Below are 20,091 nucleotides of genomic sequence, written 5' to 3' on the forward strand. Positions count from 1 at the left end.
TTTGGTTCCGCGCTTAATTTTGCTAAGTAAAAATATTCGTTTTCCTGTCCTACCCGCAGGGCGGGCAGCATAGTTCTGCTTGCTACTGTGTGTGGACCAGAGGTCACTTGAAGGAACATTATATGTATCTCTTATCATATCTGCTTCCATGGACCGTTCTCTATATGAAGGGTAGCACTTTTCTGTGAAATATCTAAATGAATAATTTGTCTCTTTAGATGACACGGGTAGTGCAATCGGGTTAGAATCGGGTGAGAAAGCGACAACAACAGTTTAAGAGACATAAACAATGCAATACCCAGTGCAAGAGTACTACAGTTTCCTATGACTAGAGCCACCTGGATTTGCTAAATGAGCCCCATCCTCAGAAACTCATCAAGACAATCGCCAAGATCCACCCATGAGTTGATGACAGCACAAAGTAGCAAAGCCCAAGGGGGTGGGACTTAAGTCATCTGATCTGCGTTTGCACATTCCCCAGACCAAGTGTGGCCTGAGCAGGCAATTGAGCATTGCAGTTTCCATGGCACTGTCAGGCAAGGCAGTCAAAGCTGTTTAATGACTTGCATCAGCTGCACTTGGACAATTTTGTTTTCGTTCAAGCCATCACTGGACGAGGTGATTGTTTAATTCCTAGAGAGAAGAATGAATTAAGTAAGGGCACATCACAACAGACGGTCTCCAATCCTGAAAGCAATAATCACAGATTAACAATATGCCCGAGTGTCTGTCCTCTCTCCCGCATACTCTTTCTTACCATCTGCCCCTCATCACCACTATCAACTCTTACCTCCGAGGTAGTAAACATCCCCCGTCAATATGTCCAGCGGGTTGTACGATTGGATGGCAGATGCCTCGTCCCCATCCAGGGTCACACCGACAAAGTTCCTCCGGAGAGAGACACTCACGGAATGCCACTGGCCGTCGTTCAGATCCGAGCCTGCATTGTGGATGGGCGAAGCAAGCGGTGAGTGGAAATGCAGTAAACAATGAGTAACTCTGTTTAGCGAATCACAGCATAACGCCATCTCGCTGCGCAATTATGCTCAGGGGCTGGAGTATAGAAAAAATACAAAAACATGGAGTTCAAAAATTGCTTGGGAGGTACCTGGTTCATTAATTCTATAACGTTATCTTCGACAATGAGAATGTAATAATTTAAAATACTGCTCCCAATCACACATTGAAAACAATTGTTCTTAATAAAAAAAAAACGGAACGGTTTGCTTTTATGTGCTTACATTTAAATAGTGCCTAGCATGTGACCTTTATTCCATAGCTGTATATTATTTAGCTGATCTTGCTGTAGTTCAATTTCAATTTCCACTAAACGTAACAAATGAAATGCTTACATTGGTTTGAATAGTATTTGATACTGAGCATAAGAAAAACGTGCGCAACAGTGCCGATCGCTCTGTTCATACTTGCACAACAAACATGATCAATCACACACAGCTCATGCAACATTCACTTAATAACAAAGGGTACAAAAGCCTTCAATTTTAACTCTCCATAGACTAGAGAATCCATGCAATCCATCTAATCCAGACCCAAACTATAACATTGTCCTATACAAAAAGAGAATAAATCCCACTGGGCTCTCTCAATCGACTAAATACTATTAAATTAAAATGTTGTGAGACACTGTATTGATATGTAGACCTTCTGGCCGAAATTAACCAAAATATAATATTTCAAAGTGAAGCATCCATTACTTGACTCTACATTTTTAGTTGTGTTTGGCCCTGTATTCACACGGTGAACTTTCTAAGCGAGTTAACTTAGTGATATATATTATTTATTTGCTGAGGTGTTAATGACGCTACTCGGCTGGGCCACAACAATGACACGACACGACTTTTCCACGTTCCAAATCTGTCCAATAAAGCCCACGTAATAGGAGGCAATCTCCATGCCCCACCTCACAGATATGGCACAAAGACTGCCACCGCTCCACTAAAGCCATGACTTGCGCCAATTTCTTGTTGACAAGTCATTTAATCGAGACATTAAGTTTTATGAGTCACATCATGTCCACTCGAGATATCGTTAGGAAGGCGGTATAAAAAATATACGCCCAGTGTGTAACACGCCTTTCAGCTTTTGTTCACCCATCCACATCCATTGACCTTCCTAACCGTCCTCCCTAATGGCAGCCATCATGCGCGCACCGCCACCGCAGCCACACGCGCACGCACACACCGGCAGACAGGTGCAGGGCGTCGCGGCCCGGCTGCAAAAGTGTCACGGTGAGGCGGCCATCGTCCAGGCCGATGCTCAGAGAGGACGCCCGCGGGCCGGCGGGCGAGAAGGCCGTGTAGACGAGCGTTCCACGTGCGCTCCACGTGCGTAGCTCCAGCACCACGGACAGCGCCTCGTGCCACGCCGGCCCCCACAGCCACAGGGAGCTGCCGGGCAGCGGGAACGTAATGGGCACCACCCGCGGCTCGGCGCACGCAAAGGACACGTTCCCCTGAGGGCACACGGGAGATGACGCGTGGGGGGGAGGGGGCGGTGTGCAGGGTTGGGGGTGGAGAGCCGAAGGGAACAAGTAAAACGGGAGGAGAGTCGAAGGGCAGAAGAGACAGATGGAGAGCGGGAGTGAGAAAGCTGCTCGGATGTGACGGGAGCCACCACGCTCAAGAGCGGCTTCTTACCCTGGAGGCAACATTTTGTAGATGAGATGGGGAGCGACACAGTGCAATACATGTGAATGGCATACATAATACATTTTAAATATGCTCACAAAATGATATTTGGTGCACACGGTTACTGTAACACGATTTGGTACTACGTTCAAATGTGGGTAATGATGTGCATTTTTATATTAAGCATGTCTTAGAATTTATGTCGCTGGGGTTTTTCTTCATAATTTACGAAGAAAAGCAGAAACTTCTCGTTGAACCTTTGTTCCTAGCTCTGGAGAGTTGTTCATCGGAGCAGCAGATGCAGAAGCCTTTGAAACTTTTTCTGGGTATCGTTTTTTTTATACTTTCAATTAGCATACATTAAATCTTCAGCTTCCGTTTAATGTGCACACAGGTCTCAAACAAGACGTCAATTCATTTAAATAAATGCAGCATGTGCTAAAAATATATACATTTAAATGCATCAGCATAAAATCAAATTCTCTTTGTGAAATGGTTCAAGCCAAAATAGTGCATTTCCCGCTGATTTTAATTACCATATGCTGTACGCTTCTGAAGTCAGATAGGCATACGCAGCAAGATTATGCGTAAACATTTGCCTTTTTGAACGTGAGAGCAATGCGGTTAGAGCTTCGTTGGAATGCCTATTCACATTCCAGAAATTGTCGATGCCTAAAAAATAATGTCATTTTAATTTTAACACGGATTTTTTGTAGACTGTTTTTGGGCTGAAATTACTTTGTATTGCATTCTAGACTTCTGTGTTGTATGCACAGCTTGTTACAAACGAAGAAGTAATTTTTTTCAAAGCAGAGGCATCAGGCCTGCTATCATATAAACAACATTGTTCGTATAGAACGGGGGATGGCGATGCAAGATAAATGTGCTCTGCTAGGATTGCAGATAACGCATAATTAATCTTTGGATTAATATCGCACTTTTTGGAAAATAATAAGACTGCTTAATTGTGTTATTTATAGAAAGTGATTGTTAAATCAATGTGTATCACTAGGAAGAAGATGGAGCACAATTAATCTTATCATTAATACTGTACTCTATATATTTGTGTGGGGGGAGGGAAACGACTTAATTGTGCTATTTATCATCAGGACAATATAATGACAGTACATTGTCATAACAGAACCAGGTCTCAGAGAGATATGCAAAGACTCACACAAACATGGGCGGTTGTTTCCAGGCTCCATCACAATGGACTAATAATTCAATACGACTAGGTTCATTCGCTCTACGGGCTACTTTATTGAATAAAAGTGCAATAACCACTAACCTATTCATATATCGTATCATTATCTTGACCGTGGGAACCTACTGATGTCAATCCATTTATATTGGGAAAAGACCATGGAGCTAAATCGCTCTTTTTCAGTGTACTTACATACGCATGTCCTTTGTCAATCCATTTCTGGATGAAGGCATCTGAACGCGGCTTCTCAGGGGAATCGTTTGACAATACGACACCGCACTGGGCATTGTAGTTCAGTAACGTACGGGGAGCAAGGACCGGTTGAGATATCACTTGGCGCTCGCGTTCGCTGAGAATTGATCTTAGACCATGTACAACTCAAAATTGGAATGAAAATTTAAACATGGTGCAACCAATACACTCGAATACAGTAGTTTCAAATAATAGTTTCGGGACAAAATAATATAATGCATTACAAATTTCAGTCGAGGATATTGACAAGTGGTTGGAAACATGTTGCGCGCGTGCACACAAATGTTTACTCTGGCAGGCAAAAATGTCTTCAGTGAGAAAAAGGGTCACGGAGTGATACCGAGCCAACACAACCTGTGGCAAAACAAACATTCTGGCCATCACAGTTGAATGCTACAAGATCCATCACACCAGCTAATAAAGTCACCGACACAGCCCACAAGATATGCAAGACATGTTTCCGAAAGGGCCTCGTCTCCACCGCTAACAGTACGTTGTGCCTCAAAGAGATCTGGAGTCGGGTTACCGTGCAGTCATTTGTCAACCAGTGACCAGAATTCAAGCCAAAGGCTACTCAAATGCATCAACCGTAATGAGTGGTCATTAATATAACAGGCACTCTCATCCATTATAGCAACCCTGTGGAATACACAACTGGCACAAATTGCTGCTCTTGTTTGTAATACCTCCACACAATATTTCAATGACCCATGTTTGTTTTATTCATAAGCATCAGTCTTGTTGCCACCAAATCGCACCGATGCATATGGGATCAGCTCTTAGCCAGACCCCATGAACACTGGCGTCAGAATCTGGCACGACTGTTTACACAAAATTATTCACTACGTAGATTCCCGTGCTACAGCCAGTGTTTTTAAAGCTCTTTTTGGTAAAGTAAATCAATAAATAAACATGCGACTAACAACATCTCACACACATCTTACCATCAAGTGTTTATCACGAAAAATAAGCATAAAAGCTCATCCTAACCGCTTCGATATTTGTGTACGATTCAGATCTTGGGCTCAATACAATGACTAAGAGCTCCCCCACAGTATTAAGAGCCCGTGATGAATTACATATCAGAAGTCCAATGGCTACCACCAGGGGTCCCTGCAGAGGGATGCCTGTGCAGTGCAATATTCTCTCGTTTATTCGCGAGGGATACGTTCTGGAGATACTGGAAAATAGCAAATATCATGCATAACGATATTGGCCTACGAAAACCTATTTTTTTAAATAAATTGTATTTAATAAATACGTAAACAAGCTCTTAAATATATGCAGATTTCCATAACACAAGACATAAAAAAAATTTAAACATACATTTCTAATTAAATAATAATTTGTAAATTAACTCACTTTAAATCATAATGACGATGATAAAGCGAAGTAGAAGGATGCAATAACGATGACCTCATCACTTTATCTCATCACATTCTCTCTTGTCACTTTATCTCATCACTTAATCTTTTCCGAACATAGTTGGACTCGTCCATCTGAACTGCCAAAATCGCTGTCCGTGGTGCTGACGTTAAGAAAAAAACGCCACTTTTTTCAAATGTTCTTGCCGTGTTTTTTCACACCTGATGACGATTGCTTGTGTTGCAGTCGAAACCGCGTGAGAATTGTATTGTTTTATATTTTTATTATTTTATTGTTTCCCTTCTACGTGACTTTACCGAAAGAACCAATAATATTTATCTCATCACTTTCTCTCTCTCTCTCGTCTGCATCTCTCTCGCGAGCAGTCGTGTCGAGTTCCAGATGCGATTTGCGGATAGCCAATACTGTACAAAATATGACACATTGTTGGCAATCTCACTAATAGTTCCCCCTGCGCTTTCTCACCCGCCCATTCCTATTGCCACCAGATTGCACTCTAGCAGAGTGCAACTAAAACTTTTTAAGGACACTTTCCACGCACCCCGCAGCGTACATCAAAGTGCAATCAATCACCGAGCATCTGGAATATGCGCCTCAAACACTCGCAATGCGACTGGGCATTTCGCCGGATGTAAATAAACAAGTAGAGCAAATCAAATGAGTCAGGTGCCATGGAAAGAAGTTTCGCTCCGAGAGTTCATGATGCCCTGCTGACAGCCACGCGAGGGAGAAGGTTTGAGTCGGACAGTTTGACGGCAATCTGATTTTGCCCATTCATTATGCATAATCAGTGAAGAGCTTCTAATCAAAAAAGGCACAATGTCAATTCATCATGCGTGTTGTTACGTGCATTAGAATTCAAGGCCACCTCTGCGTGTCCATGAACGGGAGTAAGCCGGAATCCGGTGCGCCGGTGATCGCACAGAGACAAATGCAACGAGCACTTTTGTTCCAAAGTTTATCGTCGGCCACGATCTATCCACTGTGAGATAAAGGCCTCCTTCGCGGTCTTGCGGTGAACAATCGATCGAGCTCCTACACACAAATGGGCCACATTGCTCCATCTCCAGAGTGGACGTCGTCCCAGGCGTGTACTCCCCTCTGTGCATGCTCTCTAATGCCACGTCTTCTTTCTTGACCCCCCTCATCATCATTCTAAGGAGGCACCTCTCCATGCTTCTTTACGCACTTTTCAGCCTTTGTTTTTATATTCTTCGTCAGTGTCTATATTTCCGATCCGTTGGGCATAGCAGGTAATATTTACTGATTGAAACATGTCCTCTTATGGCACATTGGTATGCAAATAGTTTACTTTCCCAAACAAATTCGATTTTAAATCACCGAGATGTGTCACAGTAATTAATGTGAGGTATTTATGGATGTGTGTTTTACGTGGACATTTTTCACATTTGAACAGCAACGGGTAAATATTTGAAATCACTAATAATTTGCGCGCGTTGATGTTTAAGACTACACGAGGCCACACCTCTCACCGCCTCGGACAACTGAGAATTAGCAATTATAATGAGCAGGGGCATGTGCTTGAACATTAATGCTGAGAAAACGAGCAGAGCACAGTTCCATGGCTGTGATGTAACATGCCAATATATTTGGTGAAACGGCATGCGTGGGTGGGTGGGTGCGTGCGTGCGTGCGTGACATGTGCGTCGGCGCAGTGAACTGTGTACCGTGATGTACACGGCTGGCTTCCTCCGCTTGGCCAGATCTATGAGGTTGACACCGTTGTAGCTGACGTTTTCCAGGCAACCCTGGAAGTTTCGCTTGAAGCTGCTTCTGCCCTTCCCGGGAGTGGACAGCCCTCCAAAGCTCAACTGTGGGGGATGGAATATAGAAAAATTAGCAATCACGTGACATTTCGATTTAAAGCTTTCGTGACTGCAGGGATTCATCTTCTTGGTTCTTTCGGTAAAGTCACGTAGAATGGAAATAATAAAATAATAAGAATAAAACATAATAAAATAATTATCACGACGAGAGCAGGTCTGTCTACTCGACAGACCTGCTCTCCACCTGAGGACGGCTGCTTGCGTTGTAGCCGAAACGTCGTGAGAATTATTTTATTATGTTTCATTTTTATTATTTTATTATTTCCATTCTACGTGACTTTACCGAAAGAACCAAGAAGATGAATCACGTGACAGTTAAATCCTCCTGTGGATGTCCCCATACAACCATATGGGTGTCACACTCCAGTAGGGCGTGCAGCAGCAAAGACCTGGGTCTCACTTCAAAATAGAATATTATCTCTTAAATGTTTTTTTTTTGTAATTACAAAAAAAACATAATAGTCTACCGAATCGCATGGGACACATAAAACATTGTTATAGACTGCAAACTCGATTTTAAATTGCTTTGTACACCTAATTCCAGGACGGTCAATAAAGGTTACAAGAAGGCACCAGAGTCGTGCGTCAAAAACGTAACCTCGTGTTTTTTTTATTCTGAAATAGACCTCCAGATCCCATGGGGCATGTTAAGCCAGAGACGGGTCAAACCAAGCAATAATTTCAGCACGCACTCAAACGCATACAGCCATATAGCTACACACACACCTCGCCCCTCCATGCCTCTGGATTACGCACACTGCTGCTGATGAGGATTGGCCTGTGCCAAGCCCGTTTGGACATTTTTATAAAACCTTTGTGGTTTGCTGGGGCAGATGGCCAATATAAAGACTACACGTTGATAAACAGCACGTTGCTTCTTTTCTTTATTGTGAGCTGGCACCTTCCAAGATGGGCTTCATTAGAGCTAATTGCTCACGATGGGATTGCTGTTTGGTCGTTGGATGTGGCATTTCTCAGGTTGCAATTAAATCATGGGTGCCCTTTAGTCCAACAAACCATGGCAGGGGAGCGACATGCAGGATAACACGTGTCACTCAGATGCGTGTTGACAATCTGTATGCATTTTTGTTTTTTGCATTATTCATCCCCTTCTCTCATTGTCTTTGAATGCCAATTTGTGCATCGGTGATGCCCAGGCAGATAACAGATTTTCGGTCACAGGTTCTGCATCCCGCCGCGTGCAGCACAAGCGATTAGCATCGTTCAGCAAAAAGGAACGCTTCTCAATTAAATGGCCCCCCACTGCAATCGACTGTCAACACGCGACTGGCGCTCACACAAGCGCCAGCACGGCAGACGGCCGTGTGATCTTGGCTGCCTTACCTGTAAAGTTTGCCAAATGGCCAGGCATCCAAGTGGCAAATCAAACGTAGTTGGCATCAAAGGAGGTGAAGGCAAGCCGTTAATATGTCAAGACAAAAAAATCTGCTGGCAAGCAGAGGGCCTTGTAGAGACTAACATTCTGTGTCCAGCTCTGCCAGCGATTTGGTTAATTTCATCTTTGACTGTTTACTCCTCCACACAACATTTTCCTTTTAGGAATATAATCATGAAAAAATTTGAACACACAGTTTAACTTAAAATAACGCATACAAATGCATGAATCAATGAAACTAAGTGTACTTGTGTTTTAATGCATTCCTGAAAAAAGCGTACCCATATACACTCACACACTGGCCAACATATTTTTCAAAAGACCAGAGTGTACGTTTGCACCATCGGAGCAATCCTATGCAGCAATGCATGATATAACTATCGCATAATAAGGATCAAACAAAACAACTAGCAAAGGTCCCTTGTAATAAATACAAAAAAAACAATCATCGAGATTTTGTACATTCTATTGATGTATTCCAAATGCATTACAGTACAAATTCTGTTTAATTGAAACTTCCTTTGAATACTTGCAATCAGGAATGTACATCAGAATGGCAGTCAGGAAATAATTACCATTTTCCAAACTCAGCTGATGGGATTTAGCCAATGGCCTGTAATCATCAAATCCGCAGAGAAGTGCATCCATAGAATTTTAAGCCGACATGCCTGGTGTGTGCTGCTGATAGCAACTGTAAGGGAGCACAGTTTCTTCTTGAACCATAGGCTCTGCTAGACCTGTGGCCTGCTCCCCACTGCCCTTAATCATATTTCGCCGCATATCAAATATCGTCTTGCGTGCAGCTGCTTTACTTATCGCCATTCCTGCATGCTCCCTCTATCTGTAAAGAAACACAAAGCTCCCTGTTGACTCAACAAGCTGTAGTGGCTGTATAAATGTTACAAAGTAGGGGGAGGATCTGATGTCTTGTAAATTAAAACTGTGCACGGACAAATTGAGGAATAAGGTGGCAGCCCATTCGAGATAAAAAAAATCCTTTTCATATGACAGAATCTGGATTTTACTCTAGATGCGTAGAAAATAAATAATAGTTTGTTAAGGTAAATCATGTTTTGCACGTTAAAATGCCAGTTGTAATAATATAATTGTGGGAAAATACAAGGACAATCTGAATATCCATGTGTCCATCTATGGATAGTCTGGGCCTCGCCATAGGATTTTGTCACGTTTACAAAGTTTTCAAGACCACCAATAAGAAATTAGCACTGACGCATGCTCGGTCAATCAAGGAGATTATTTTAATTTCGATTTATGACTGCATTCTTAGTGATGATGTCTGGCGATTGAACAACCACAGCTTTCCACAATGTTCAAGGAAAAAAAACTGAAGAAGGAATTTATGATAAAAATATATGTGAACAAAATAAAAAGAGAGCAATTAAGATACGTAATTAAATACACAAGCAGGTAAAAAACGTGGAAATAAATTTAAACAGAATTTCACTATTTGAAATCCCGAGGCATCAAAGGTTCTGACGATTGTAAATGGGAAACGTGGTACAATTTAAGTAATTTAAGTCGCAATAAAACATAATCGACACAAATTATAGCTAAAAAAAATAGTAGGACCCACTCACAAAGAGTTTTTCGTTCATGTGTTAACTTATTTTAAAAAGTCTGTTCAAAGAAATCTTAACAAATTGTCTCTCCACTGAGTACAATTATACGTCTACTTCAAGGTAACCCGAATGTAGTCTCTAGCTGGTTGCTAAGATCAAGGTAGCCATACAATTCGTAGCCAGTCACATTCAAGGTGGCCGCCTGTGTATCAAGCTCAAGGTTGACCCCTAACGGTCAAGTTCAAGTTGAGCCCTGCTTGGGCGCCAGGCTCCGCGTTGGGCCCACCTGGTAGTCGAGGTCCAGGTAGTCGAAGTCGCCGTTGGTGCGGAAGTGGCGCGTGTGCCCGTCGAGCGTGAGGTTGACGTGGCGGCCGTGGCGATGGAGGCTCACGCCGTGCCAGTGCTGGTCGTCGAGCAGCGTGCCCACCGTCACGCTCGTGTGCCCCGTGGGCGCGCGCTGCTGCCTGCTGCCTGGAGGGGGGCAATGTGCGCTGGGTCACCGAGCGGCGTCGTTTGCGTGCCACTGGCATCGTGTGGTCAAACTGAGAATCCGTTCTGGAAGCCCTCGCAGGGCAGCGTCGGCGTCTTATAGAATAGGGGCTGATGTCGCAAAGCTAATGTCCTTCTGAGAATCCCTTCCAGTGACCTTGGTGTCCACACACGAGAGGGTGCACATTCACACGGGCCCTCCTGTGAAAAAATGTGCCTTCCATTGCTGTCAAAAGAGAATTTTTAAATCCTTTATATTAAGTTCGCTTGCTTGCTTGCTTGCTTGCGTGCTTGCGTGCTTACGACCGTGCAAATCTTTCGGTCGTTTTTTAACCCACTTCCCGTGATCCAATCGAGCTGACATTTTGCACACAGACTCGTTGTGCGAGACAAAATTTTACACTGTTTAGGGAAAACAAATTAATTATTTAATTACCAATTGCTTAATACTGGCAGACAATCATCTGACCCATAGGTGGCAGCCATCTCAAGCTAGAGGACGAGAGGACTCTAGCCGCCACGCATATAAAGGATTTATAGTGAAAAACTTTGTTTTTACGGGTTATACTTGTTTTATTCTTGAATTTAACAAAACCCAGTGAAACCCCACAATAAAGTGTGATGTTTGACGTGCAGTCATTGGTGACCAGGCTAACAGCACGGACAGGCTACACTTGAGAACCAGGTTCCACCAGAGGTGGCTGATGCCTAGATTCAAACCAAGGATGTCAGTGCTCCCAGCTCAATGCCTTAACCCTCAGCCACCCAGGCACAATGACACCCCAATAGACTTGTGAGTCTAATGGAAGGACATTTTAATAGCCACACCATTACACAGAGGTGCCAGCTTGCAAATAGAGCTGCTCAAAAACAGCTATTTTTTTTTTTTTACTCTGAAGCAGCTCTCTTAAGCATTCATCACTGCTTTTCATGGTGTTCATGCAATGGGAAACGCAAATCAATTTCCTCCTCTGAAAAAGAAGAAAATTGGACAAATGTAAAGGTTCGCACAGTAGCTCCAGACATTTCCAGAGAAATGCGGATAAACCTCGCAGTGGGTGCCTTAACACTGAAGCAGGCTCCGGAAAGGTTTGCGTTATCTTGGAGGATTGATACCACAGAATGTAGCTGTGATGAAGACGTACAGTAAGTATACGAATTGGATTGCCTGCTGCTGCTGCATTCGGTAAACTCCCAAGATAAGGAAGGCTAAAGACATCAACACAAAGTGAGTATATGAGACAACAATCATCCCAATACTGTCACACGGAGCAGAGCGTTAAAGCATGATGAAAAAAAGATGAGCGGACGATACTAACCGCAGCAATACGCCGGTGGGGAGGAACACTGGGAGCATTTAGACTGGAGAAAACAACCGGGTCGAGCAAAAAGAATGTTGGGGAAAAAATGAGGCCGGACGTTTGTGATGGTTTAGACACACATTGGAAAAGAGTACTGTTTAATGAGAATGCACAGCAGAGGAAAGTAACAAGCGGGTGAAGGAAGAGCAAAACAGCGCTGGGTAGAAACAGTGAAGGAGGACACGGAGCAGAGAGGTTTAGACATTGAGCAGCGCAGGAGGATTAGCGCAAAACAGACAGAAAGGGAAGAGACTTCCATTGCGCCCCCATCGTTAGGGTAGCTGCGGTAGGGATAGGAAGACGTCCGTTATCGTAATAAATAGTCGTAAAATGTCATCATTAAACTGTAATAGTGTTGTAGTGTCATGATCGGTGTAAGCTTGTCCGTGTAGGTGTGTTATCACAGTAGAGCTCAAGCATTTGTTGAAGTGGGAGGGTAATGAAAGAAATCGTCCTCAGGCTGGATCATGTTTTCCGCCTGAGGACGACTGCTTGTGTTGCGATCGAAACGTCGTGATATATTATTTTTATTTTTGTATACCTACGTGACTTTACCGAAAGAACCAAAGATTATGGCTTCCTGCAGTCACGCAAGCTTCAAATCGAGATTAACGCAAGCAGCTTTCGCGGTGTTAACGTGAACGACTTACGGCATGAAATTACGTTTCGTCTTACATCGCGTTGTGATGACCGTAACGGGTAACAACGACGCGCGCGCCACGTCTGGCCATGGGGGGCCCCTCGCCACGTACCGAGGTTGAGGTTCAACTGCAGTCGGGCGCGATGAACCGCCAGCGTGAGGAAGTCTCCCTGCTGCCCCTCCCCGTGCAGCAGCACTCCGTCCGCCGCCGCCGTCTTGAAGCGCAGCGCCACGGCGTCCTTCAGCGTGCGCATGCTCTTGTGCGCAAAGCGGTATGCCAGGGCGCTGCGTCCATCCAGGTGCGCTACGTCTGAAGCTGCCGGTAGGAGAAGGGGTTGGTAGAGGGGGGCACGGTGTTACGAGGCAAGAGTCGAAAGGATTTCCTAACCTCACCCCCCCCCCCCCCCACAACTCTCACTGCCCCCCCCCCCCCAGGTTATGTGCCGCACAATGTTGAGCACCTTCACCGTAATTCTAGATTTGAAGCTTTCGTGACTGCAAGGATTCATATTCTTGGGTTTTTTTCGGTAAAGTCACGTAGGTAAAAAAATTTAATTAATAAAAGTAAAATTAAAATAAAATAAAAATCACGACGTTTCGGAGAAGCGTGTGTTGCCTCCGAAACGTCGTGATTTTTATTTTATTTCTATTTTACTTTTATTAATTTAAATTTTTTGCCTACGTAACTTTACCGAAAAAAAACCTAAGAACACCTTCACAGTATTGATTTCAACCGCTGGTGGAAACGTGCCAACGTCTTCAGTCAGCAGCTGCAGGGCGACTTGCCGAGGCGAAGACTACGTTCGACGCTCGTTTTGTTAAGATGTGGCGCTGCTACTCGTCGTCGCTACTCGGCCCAAATCTGTTGGGGAGGCCCTGGGCCAGTGGTGGGGGCCGGTCTCCCTAAAACGATGATTACTGTTGTTGACTACCCACAGATTGGAATCACGCACAGCATTCGCTCGCTCTCGAAGAGAGCGGATGACACAGAGGCAACAAGGAAACCACAGACAGGTAGGAAGGCAGCCACGCAGTGAGCCGGTGCCAACAATTGCTCCAGCTCCACGGCCCTCCACATACGAAGGTGTGATCAGCCATTTGAGTGTTTACACGCAGGAGGAAACTGGAACACTCGCAATTAACAAACGCATGCGACGGGCGCACAATCTATCCCATACAGATGTAAAGCATGGAGTCCGACATTTTTGCTGAACTGCATTCTCCTGGCAAGCCAGAGCATAACACCTGAACGCGCACAGCAAGGGAGTATCACAATTATTGTGCGATCCACCAATCCTTGCCTCTTCGGTGCTGGATGACAGGCAAGCAAAATCACTGCTGACTACTCGTTTTATTGGCCTTGTAGGGATGATAGAATGAAATTACCCCCAACCAAGCTGGCAGCCCCTCTGTCGAGTCGGTTGCTATGTCAGTGGCGCCGCTGCCTGAGTGATAGAGCCAGTGTTGCTGGCTCACGCATGCCACACTCCTGCCCCAGTGGGATGAGAGGTAGCCACAAGATGACAATGCAGCAAGAGCATTCCTGTCTCTGTGTGGACTCTGACTAACCCCTCGTACGCCTGGCCTTTCTTTGCGTACTGCAATTAACGCACCGACATTTATGAATGTTTAGACGCTACACCTCCAATGGCAAATCTCCAGACAACACTTGAACTTGACCTTGAACGAATATAAGTTAATTTCATTATTGTGGAGATGTTCGAGTCGAGAGTGAGCCTTACTTCGACTTCACTTGATTGAGGTCTTGACACAATGGTCATCCCAAAATCATTTCCATGTCAACTTTCCCCATCAGCATCGCCATCAACATTTCATGACTGTCCGCTGCACATGCATTGGCAGGGTGCAGCAGGATCACTATGGCATGCTTCCTGTGTGGGCATCCCTTCATCATTGTTATGGAAGTAATGTTTCATTGACATTGGGTAGGAAGACTAGAAAAAAAACATATACCAACTTCGACGTAAACATTTACAAAACGCTATTGCAAAGGTCAGGAGGTAATGGCCATTTGACTCAAAGCCATTAATGACTACTTGAAAACTAATGTTGAAGAAGGAAAGGTCCCATTCAGTAATGAGACCTATGAATTACTTTCAGCAAATGTCTTACGTTTCCCTTTGTACGGTAAGTCCTCGCTTCACGCGTGGTGTTTCACACAAAGCGTTTTTGCTGCAACGCGGTTCTTCCATTCGGGAGCACTTTTCGCACACGCGGAAGAAACACCACTATAACGTGGCCTCTGAGCGGTTGACGACGAACTACTTTCTTTAGCTGCCTGGCTGAGCAGAGTGATCGAGTTATTAGTGCCACTATCTTACTCGGTGTGTGGAGAGCGATAGTGCAGCGGTTAGCACTTCACGCGCTTCAAACCCGGCAACCAGAGTTCGATTCCTGCTCACGGCCAAAACCAGTGACGATTATCTGAACTGGTCCTGGGCCTCCTCTAGGTCGACTTAGCCTAAAATATAGTACCTAGTGCGGTGTGTAATCATCTGGGGAGACAAAGGCGGCCGGGCGTGGTGTGCCGTGCCAGCCTTCATAGGTGCTCACTAACAGCACTTAACCCAGCGGTCTGTTGAGGCTATACGGGGATCTTTGTCTATGTTTACATCGTATCTCCCCAAACTTCATCGTTACATTTACGCGGACATTTTTGTTTCCGCTAAATCCATTTTTTTTGTTTAACTTTTCAGGCAACGCATCTACTGCGTTAAATGAGGACTGTATAGAGAAGCACGGGTGAAGCACAGTGCAAAATACAGCCACCCCCCAAACCCACCAACACCACCCATTCTAGATTTGAAGCTTTCGTGACTGCAAGGATTCATACTCTTAGTTCTTTCGGTAAGTCACGTAGGTAAAAAATGAAATTAAAATTTATAAAAATAAAATAATAAAATAAAAATAATATTTGATTTTATTTAATAATAATAATATTTGATTTGATTTTTATTAATTTCATTTTTTTACCTACGTGACTTTACCGAAAGAACTAAGAGTATGTTTTCTCCATTCCCATACCTCGAATTTCATCCCTTGAATTCAAATACAGTGTGTCTGGCGGACATTACTCGCTTCACCTGCAGTAACTGTTTTTGTACCCTTACCACTTTTACCACAATCTTTGTCTTAACCCCCCCCACCTTCACCCAGCCGTAGAATCCGAACACAGCCGCTGCCAGCAACGACACTGGGCACCAAGTTACCGTCCATCGTTCACTGATTTACCAACTCATCACCAGCACAGCCGTTCACAGTGAACAATGTGTCGCCGGTAATTATCTGGTGTCGCTTTCTGGTGTGCATTAACGCGCAGGGATGGCGCGCTGCTTGACAGCAGCGAGAGACATCAGTGGCCTATGGTGCAAACTTTCGCGACATCTCCCACACAACTCCCATCCGTCCTCCTCGAAGCTATCCAGTCCCACAGGAAGTCACGGGTTAAGACATTTCACAGTTTGCTTATTAAGTGAAATGTAGCGGTGGGAGGTGGGGGGGGGGACTATAGAATAGCAGTTCCTGTACCTTGATTAAATGAAAGCAGGGAACAATTTTTTGTTGTTGCGGAAATCATTGCTATTCAGAGCTAACGGCCCTTTGTCGTCACGGGACAGGCGAGAGGGCCACATTCACACTGCCGCGCGCCCTTCACGCTCCTCGTCTGACCCACCGATGACGCCTGCCTCCTTTAAACTGTGGAGGTCAAGCCCTGCGCGTCTCCCCCCCCCCCCCCCGCCCCCCCCCCGCCCCCCCTGAAAACTGTCAAAATTGAAATTAGCGAGCTGGAATACGATTCATTTTCTGCTGCCTTCGGGGATGGCGGGGTGTTTCGTCGAGAAATTCAACAGTTGGTCACAACTGTGGGAGAGATTTCACGTCGCTGCCAGACGAGTGTGGATTGTCCACCGACTTGCCTCGGGGCCACCAACCGCGATGAATCGGCACACAGCCATTCGCAGCTCTCGTGATTCAATAGATTCACGATTGCGATTTGATTCAAGATGAGTGGGTTTTTTTTTTCTTCAGTTGTGATTAATGTAAAGGCCTCCAGCAGCTCGAGGGGTCAGGTGAATCCATTGCATGCAACGCGTGGGAATCAGAACAAGCCACCGTTTGTCACGCACATGATTTGACGCATTATTGTGAGCTTGAGGATCAATGTTAATCGCTCGATCTGTGTATCCTTACACCCAAGAGCAGCGGTCGGGAACCTATGGCTTGCGAGCCATATATGGCTCTTCCAGTGATGGCATATGGCTCCCAGACAATTTTGAGTTGAAAAAAAATAATAATAAAAAAATAAGTTTGGAACTGATTTTAAAATACTTGTGATATTGCTTAATACTACTGTGTCATTTTAAAGTAAACAGAAATTAGTTTTGAAGATAAATTTCACGGGTCACGCCTGCACGAAGCTCAACCTCACCACGTATGAACCAGACTACAAGGCCATCAGCAAAACCATGCAGCACCAGAAGTCGCATTAAAAGTAAGACATATTTCATTTATTATACGTTAAAAATACTATATGGCTCTCAATGAAATATATTTAGAAATATTTGGCTTTTATGGCTCTCCCAGTCAAAAAGGTTCCCGACCTCTGGTCTAGAGCAATGAACAGTTGCTTGATGCCCCTTTTGAGTAAGGAGACACCGACTTGTTTTGGCTTGAAGCAACAGACGTCTTTCACCTGTTTCTCTCCAGCAATAGCAACTGCCATTGGTAACCCATAGCACACAGCCTTGCCCTGCGAATGCCCCACACAGGAGACCTCACGAGTGGTGCTCACCGCTCGGGGGAGAGACTGAGGCCTCGCTAAAAATGATCTCTGCCACTCACGTGAATTCTCCAAGCATCATTAACGTATTTGCGTTCGGTACCATCTGCCTTAACTTTCATTTCTGGCGCTCCAGCACGAATGCCAGGTCGATGTAGAGCACTTTCAACAAGTCAGGGAAAAAAATTACTTGGAGGTAGCCTCGAACGGCGCGGCAGGAGTGCACGCTGTGTGACAGTTTTAGCTCTTGCTGAAACAGAATCAACTTGTGAAGAGCGGATGTCGGGAAGAAACGGCGACAGCCTGTGCAGACTGCAAAGCGTCGCGTGCCGAGTGCGCGATGGCGGTGGCGATGGGACGATAACGACGCTCGCGAGAGCGTGCACGGTGCCATGCGGTGAGGAATGGACAAAATTAGTGATAACTTCCAGCCGCGAGGGACCCATCCGTCACGCCGCACCACCTCAAGAAGCGGTGGGGTAGCAAGTAAACAGAGGAAAGAAGGGAGGAACATAAAGGGAAGGAATGAGAAATGTGGACTGGGGTTCGAGGGGAGAAAGGCAAGAAGCCATGTTCAGTCTGCGTTGGAGGTAGGGGCAGAGATGGGGAAGTGAAATGCACACACCCCTGGATTTGAATCATTCTCATGGAGATGGTGAGACGGATGCTGAATTAAATGTGATGGGTTTAAAAATAACAATTACGTCTTCCTGCCAGGCCACAGCGAGGGAGTTGGTTAATGTGAACACTGATGTACTTGAATGCATAAAACAGTTACGTGCGATTTGCTAAATTTACAATGGTCCGTGGAGGAAGTGCAGAGCGGAAACACTGAAACCGTATTCCTCTTTATGGGTACTTTTGGCCATTAACTAAAGCCACGAATTTTATGCCCAAAAAGGAGTTAAGATACTGGACATACGCAGTTTTTTTTAAGCATTTACTGCAAATGAAGAAGAAGAAGAAGCCGTTCTCAGAGCGGGAAAGCTCAGCCCTAATGCTGACAAACTGCTGTAGCACACTGTGGCTTATATACAAAGTAACGTGTCCATCCACTTACAGGCTTTACATTGCGAGACTAAGAGGTACAATGAACGGGATTTGTTGAACTTTTTTTTTCTAATTGTAATTCCCCCAAGTCGACTGGATCAATAAATCGATATCTTTGTTCTACAGCCTTCCCCCATTCATTCGGGTTCAACGAATACACTCTTTTGATAATTTGCCATTGTTTTTGGAACCAAGAAGCCGCATGCAGAGGATATGCACACGACTGCACAGGAAGGAATGTACAAAACTTAACGATGAATGCGACCGAGTTAGTATGGTGCAGCCTCCGCACACTTTAGCGATCACTCCCTGGCGCCTCGACGCCTTATAATTCACGCGCAGCGAGCAGGTTTTCATCGACAGGAGAACAGAAGGAGCAGATGCCACTGCCCATCGGGGAGTTTCTGAGAAGCAGCCTCTAATCTACTCACTTTGTTGCATCTTCACTTGGCTTAAAAAGAAGAGCACCCACCGTGGGCATGTGGTTGATATCACTTCGCCCTTTGATTACTGACCAAACTCTCTTCCCATGCCTCTCACCCCCCACCCTCCCCATACCAGGTGTGTGTCAGCGAGTGCTGTCAAAGCGAAGCCGTTAATTAAAAAAAAAAACATTTTACGAATAAACTATTCCATAATTCACACGTGGCTTAATTGTTGACTTTACACATGTGCGGATAAGGTAAATAAATAACGATTGCTGCTAAATCACACTGCATCTGAATTGCGTTTGAATAAAATTCTTCCTAAGTGCTCTTTGCATGGGAATTTTGACTTTGGAGCCTTACCATTCATCAGCGTAGAGGGCACTTTACAAAAAAAAATTCTCACCCGAGGCTGCTGATGCCTTGAATTTATGGCCACCAGGTTTGGAATTTTGCGGTTACAGCAAAGAGGGTAACCTATAACTCTCCGTGTACAGCCCACGTCTCCCGATGCGCTAAATTGTCCCGCCAGAAACATTGGCGCTGGCCAAAGGTGCGGCATGGCAGCGTTTTATAGATGAACTTTTGGCTTCCATCAATGTGGCAGTACCCTCGCCTCAAGCAGAAAGGTCACACGCAGGCGATGAGTTATAGGATGAGCAGTGCATGGCCCCGTGTCACCTCGAGCCATACATATTATTCCATCTGCCACCTCTGCAAACGCCAAAGGGCAGGCGGGGTAAATGACACGCCATGCACCTTTCTCTGATGACCTTTCATTATAAAACAAATTAATGACACCCCTTACAGCACGATAACCAGAGGTGATCTCAGTTATCCTTCACTCTCGCATGCGCGCATAGGGCGCTGTGTTCTGAATACCCTCCAAAGCATTGGCACTAGAGTTATGAACAGTTATTTATGCCAGCCATCAAATGAGTCACACGCCTATATATAGGGCATCAGTCTCCTAATGATGTCCACATTTTTCTAGCCAAAACCGAAGCATCAT

General features: G+C 44.9%; 1 protein-coding gene across 1 annotated transcript in view; it reads right to left on the reverse strand.

Moving 5' to 3' along the window:
- Positions 1-20,091, reverse strand: part of LOC133345951 (contactin-associated protein-like 2) — a 144,276-nt gene that overhangs the window by 63,957 nt on the left and 60,228 nt on the right. The window contains 5 exon segments of the mRNA XM_061557101.1: positions 791-940; positions 2,203-2,473; positions 7,179-7,322; positions 10,600-10,784; positions 12,916-13,119. Of these exon segments, the coding sequence (XP_061413085.1) occupies positions 791-940; positions 2,203-2,473; positions 7,179-7,322; positions 10,600-10,784; positions 12,916-13,119 (954 nt within the window).

The sequence above is a fragment of the Lethenteron reissneri genome, chromosome 23, assembly GCF_015708825.2.
Source record: "Lethenteron reissneri isolate LAM-NWPU_2019-01 chromosome 23, ASM1570882v1, whole genome shotgun sequence".
Taxonomy (NCBI): Eukaryota; Metazoa; Chordata; class Hyperoartia; order Petromyzontiformes; family Petromyzontidae; genus Lethenteron; species Lethenteron reissneri.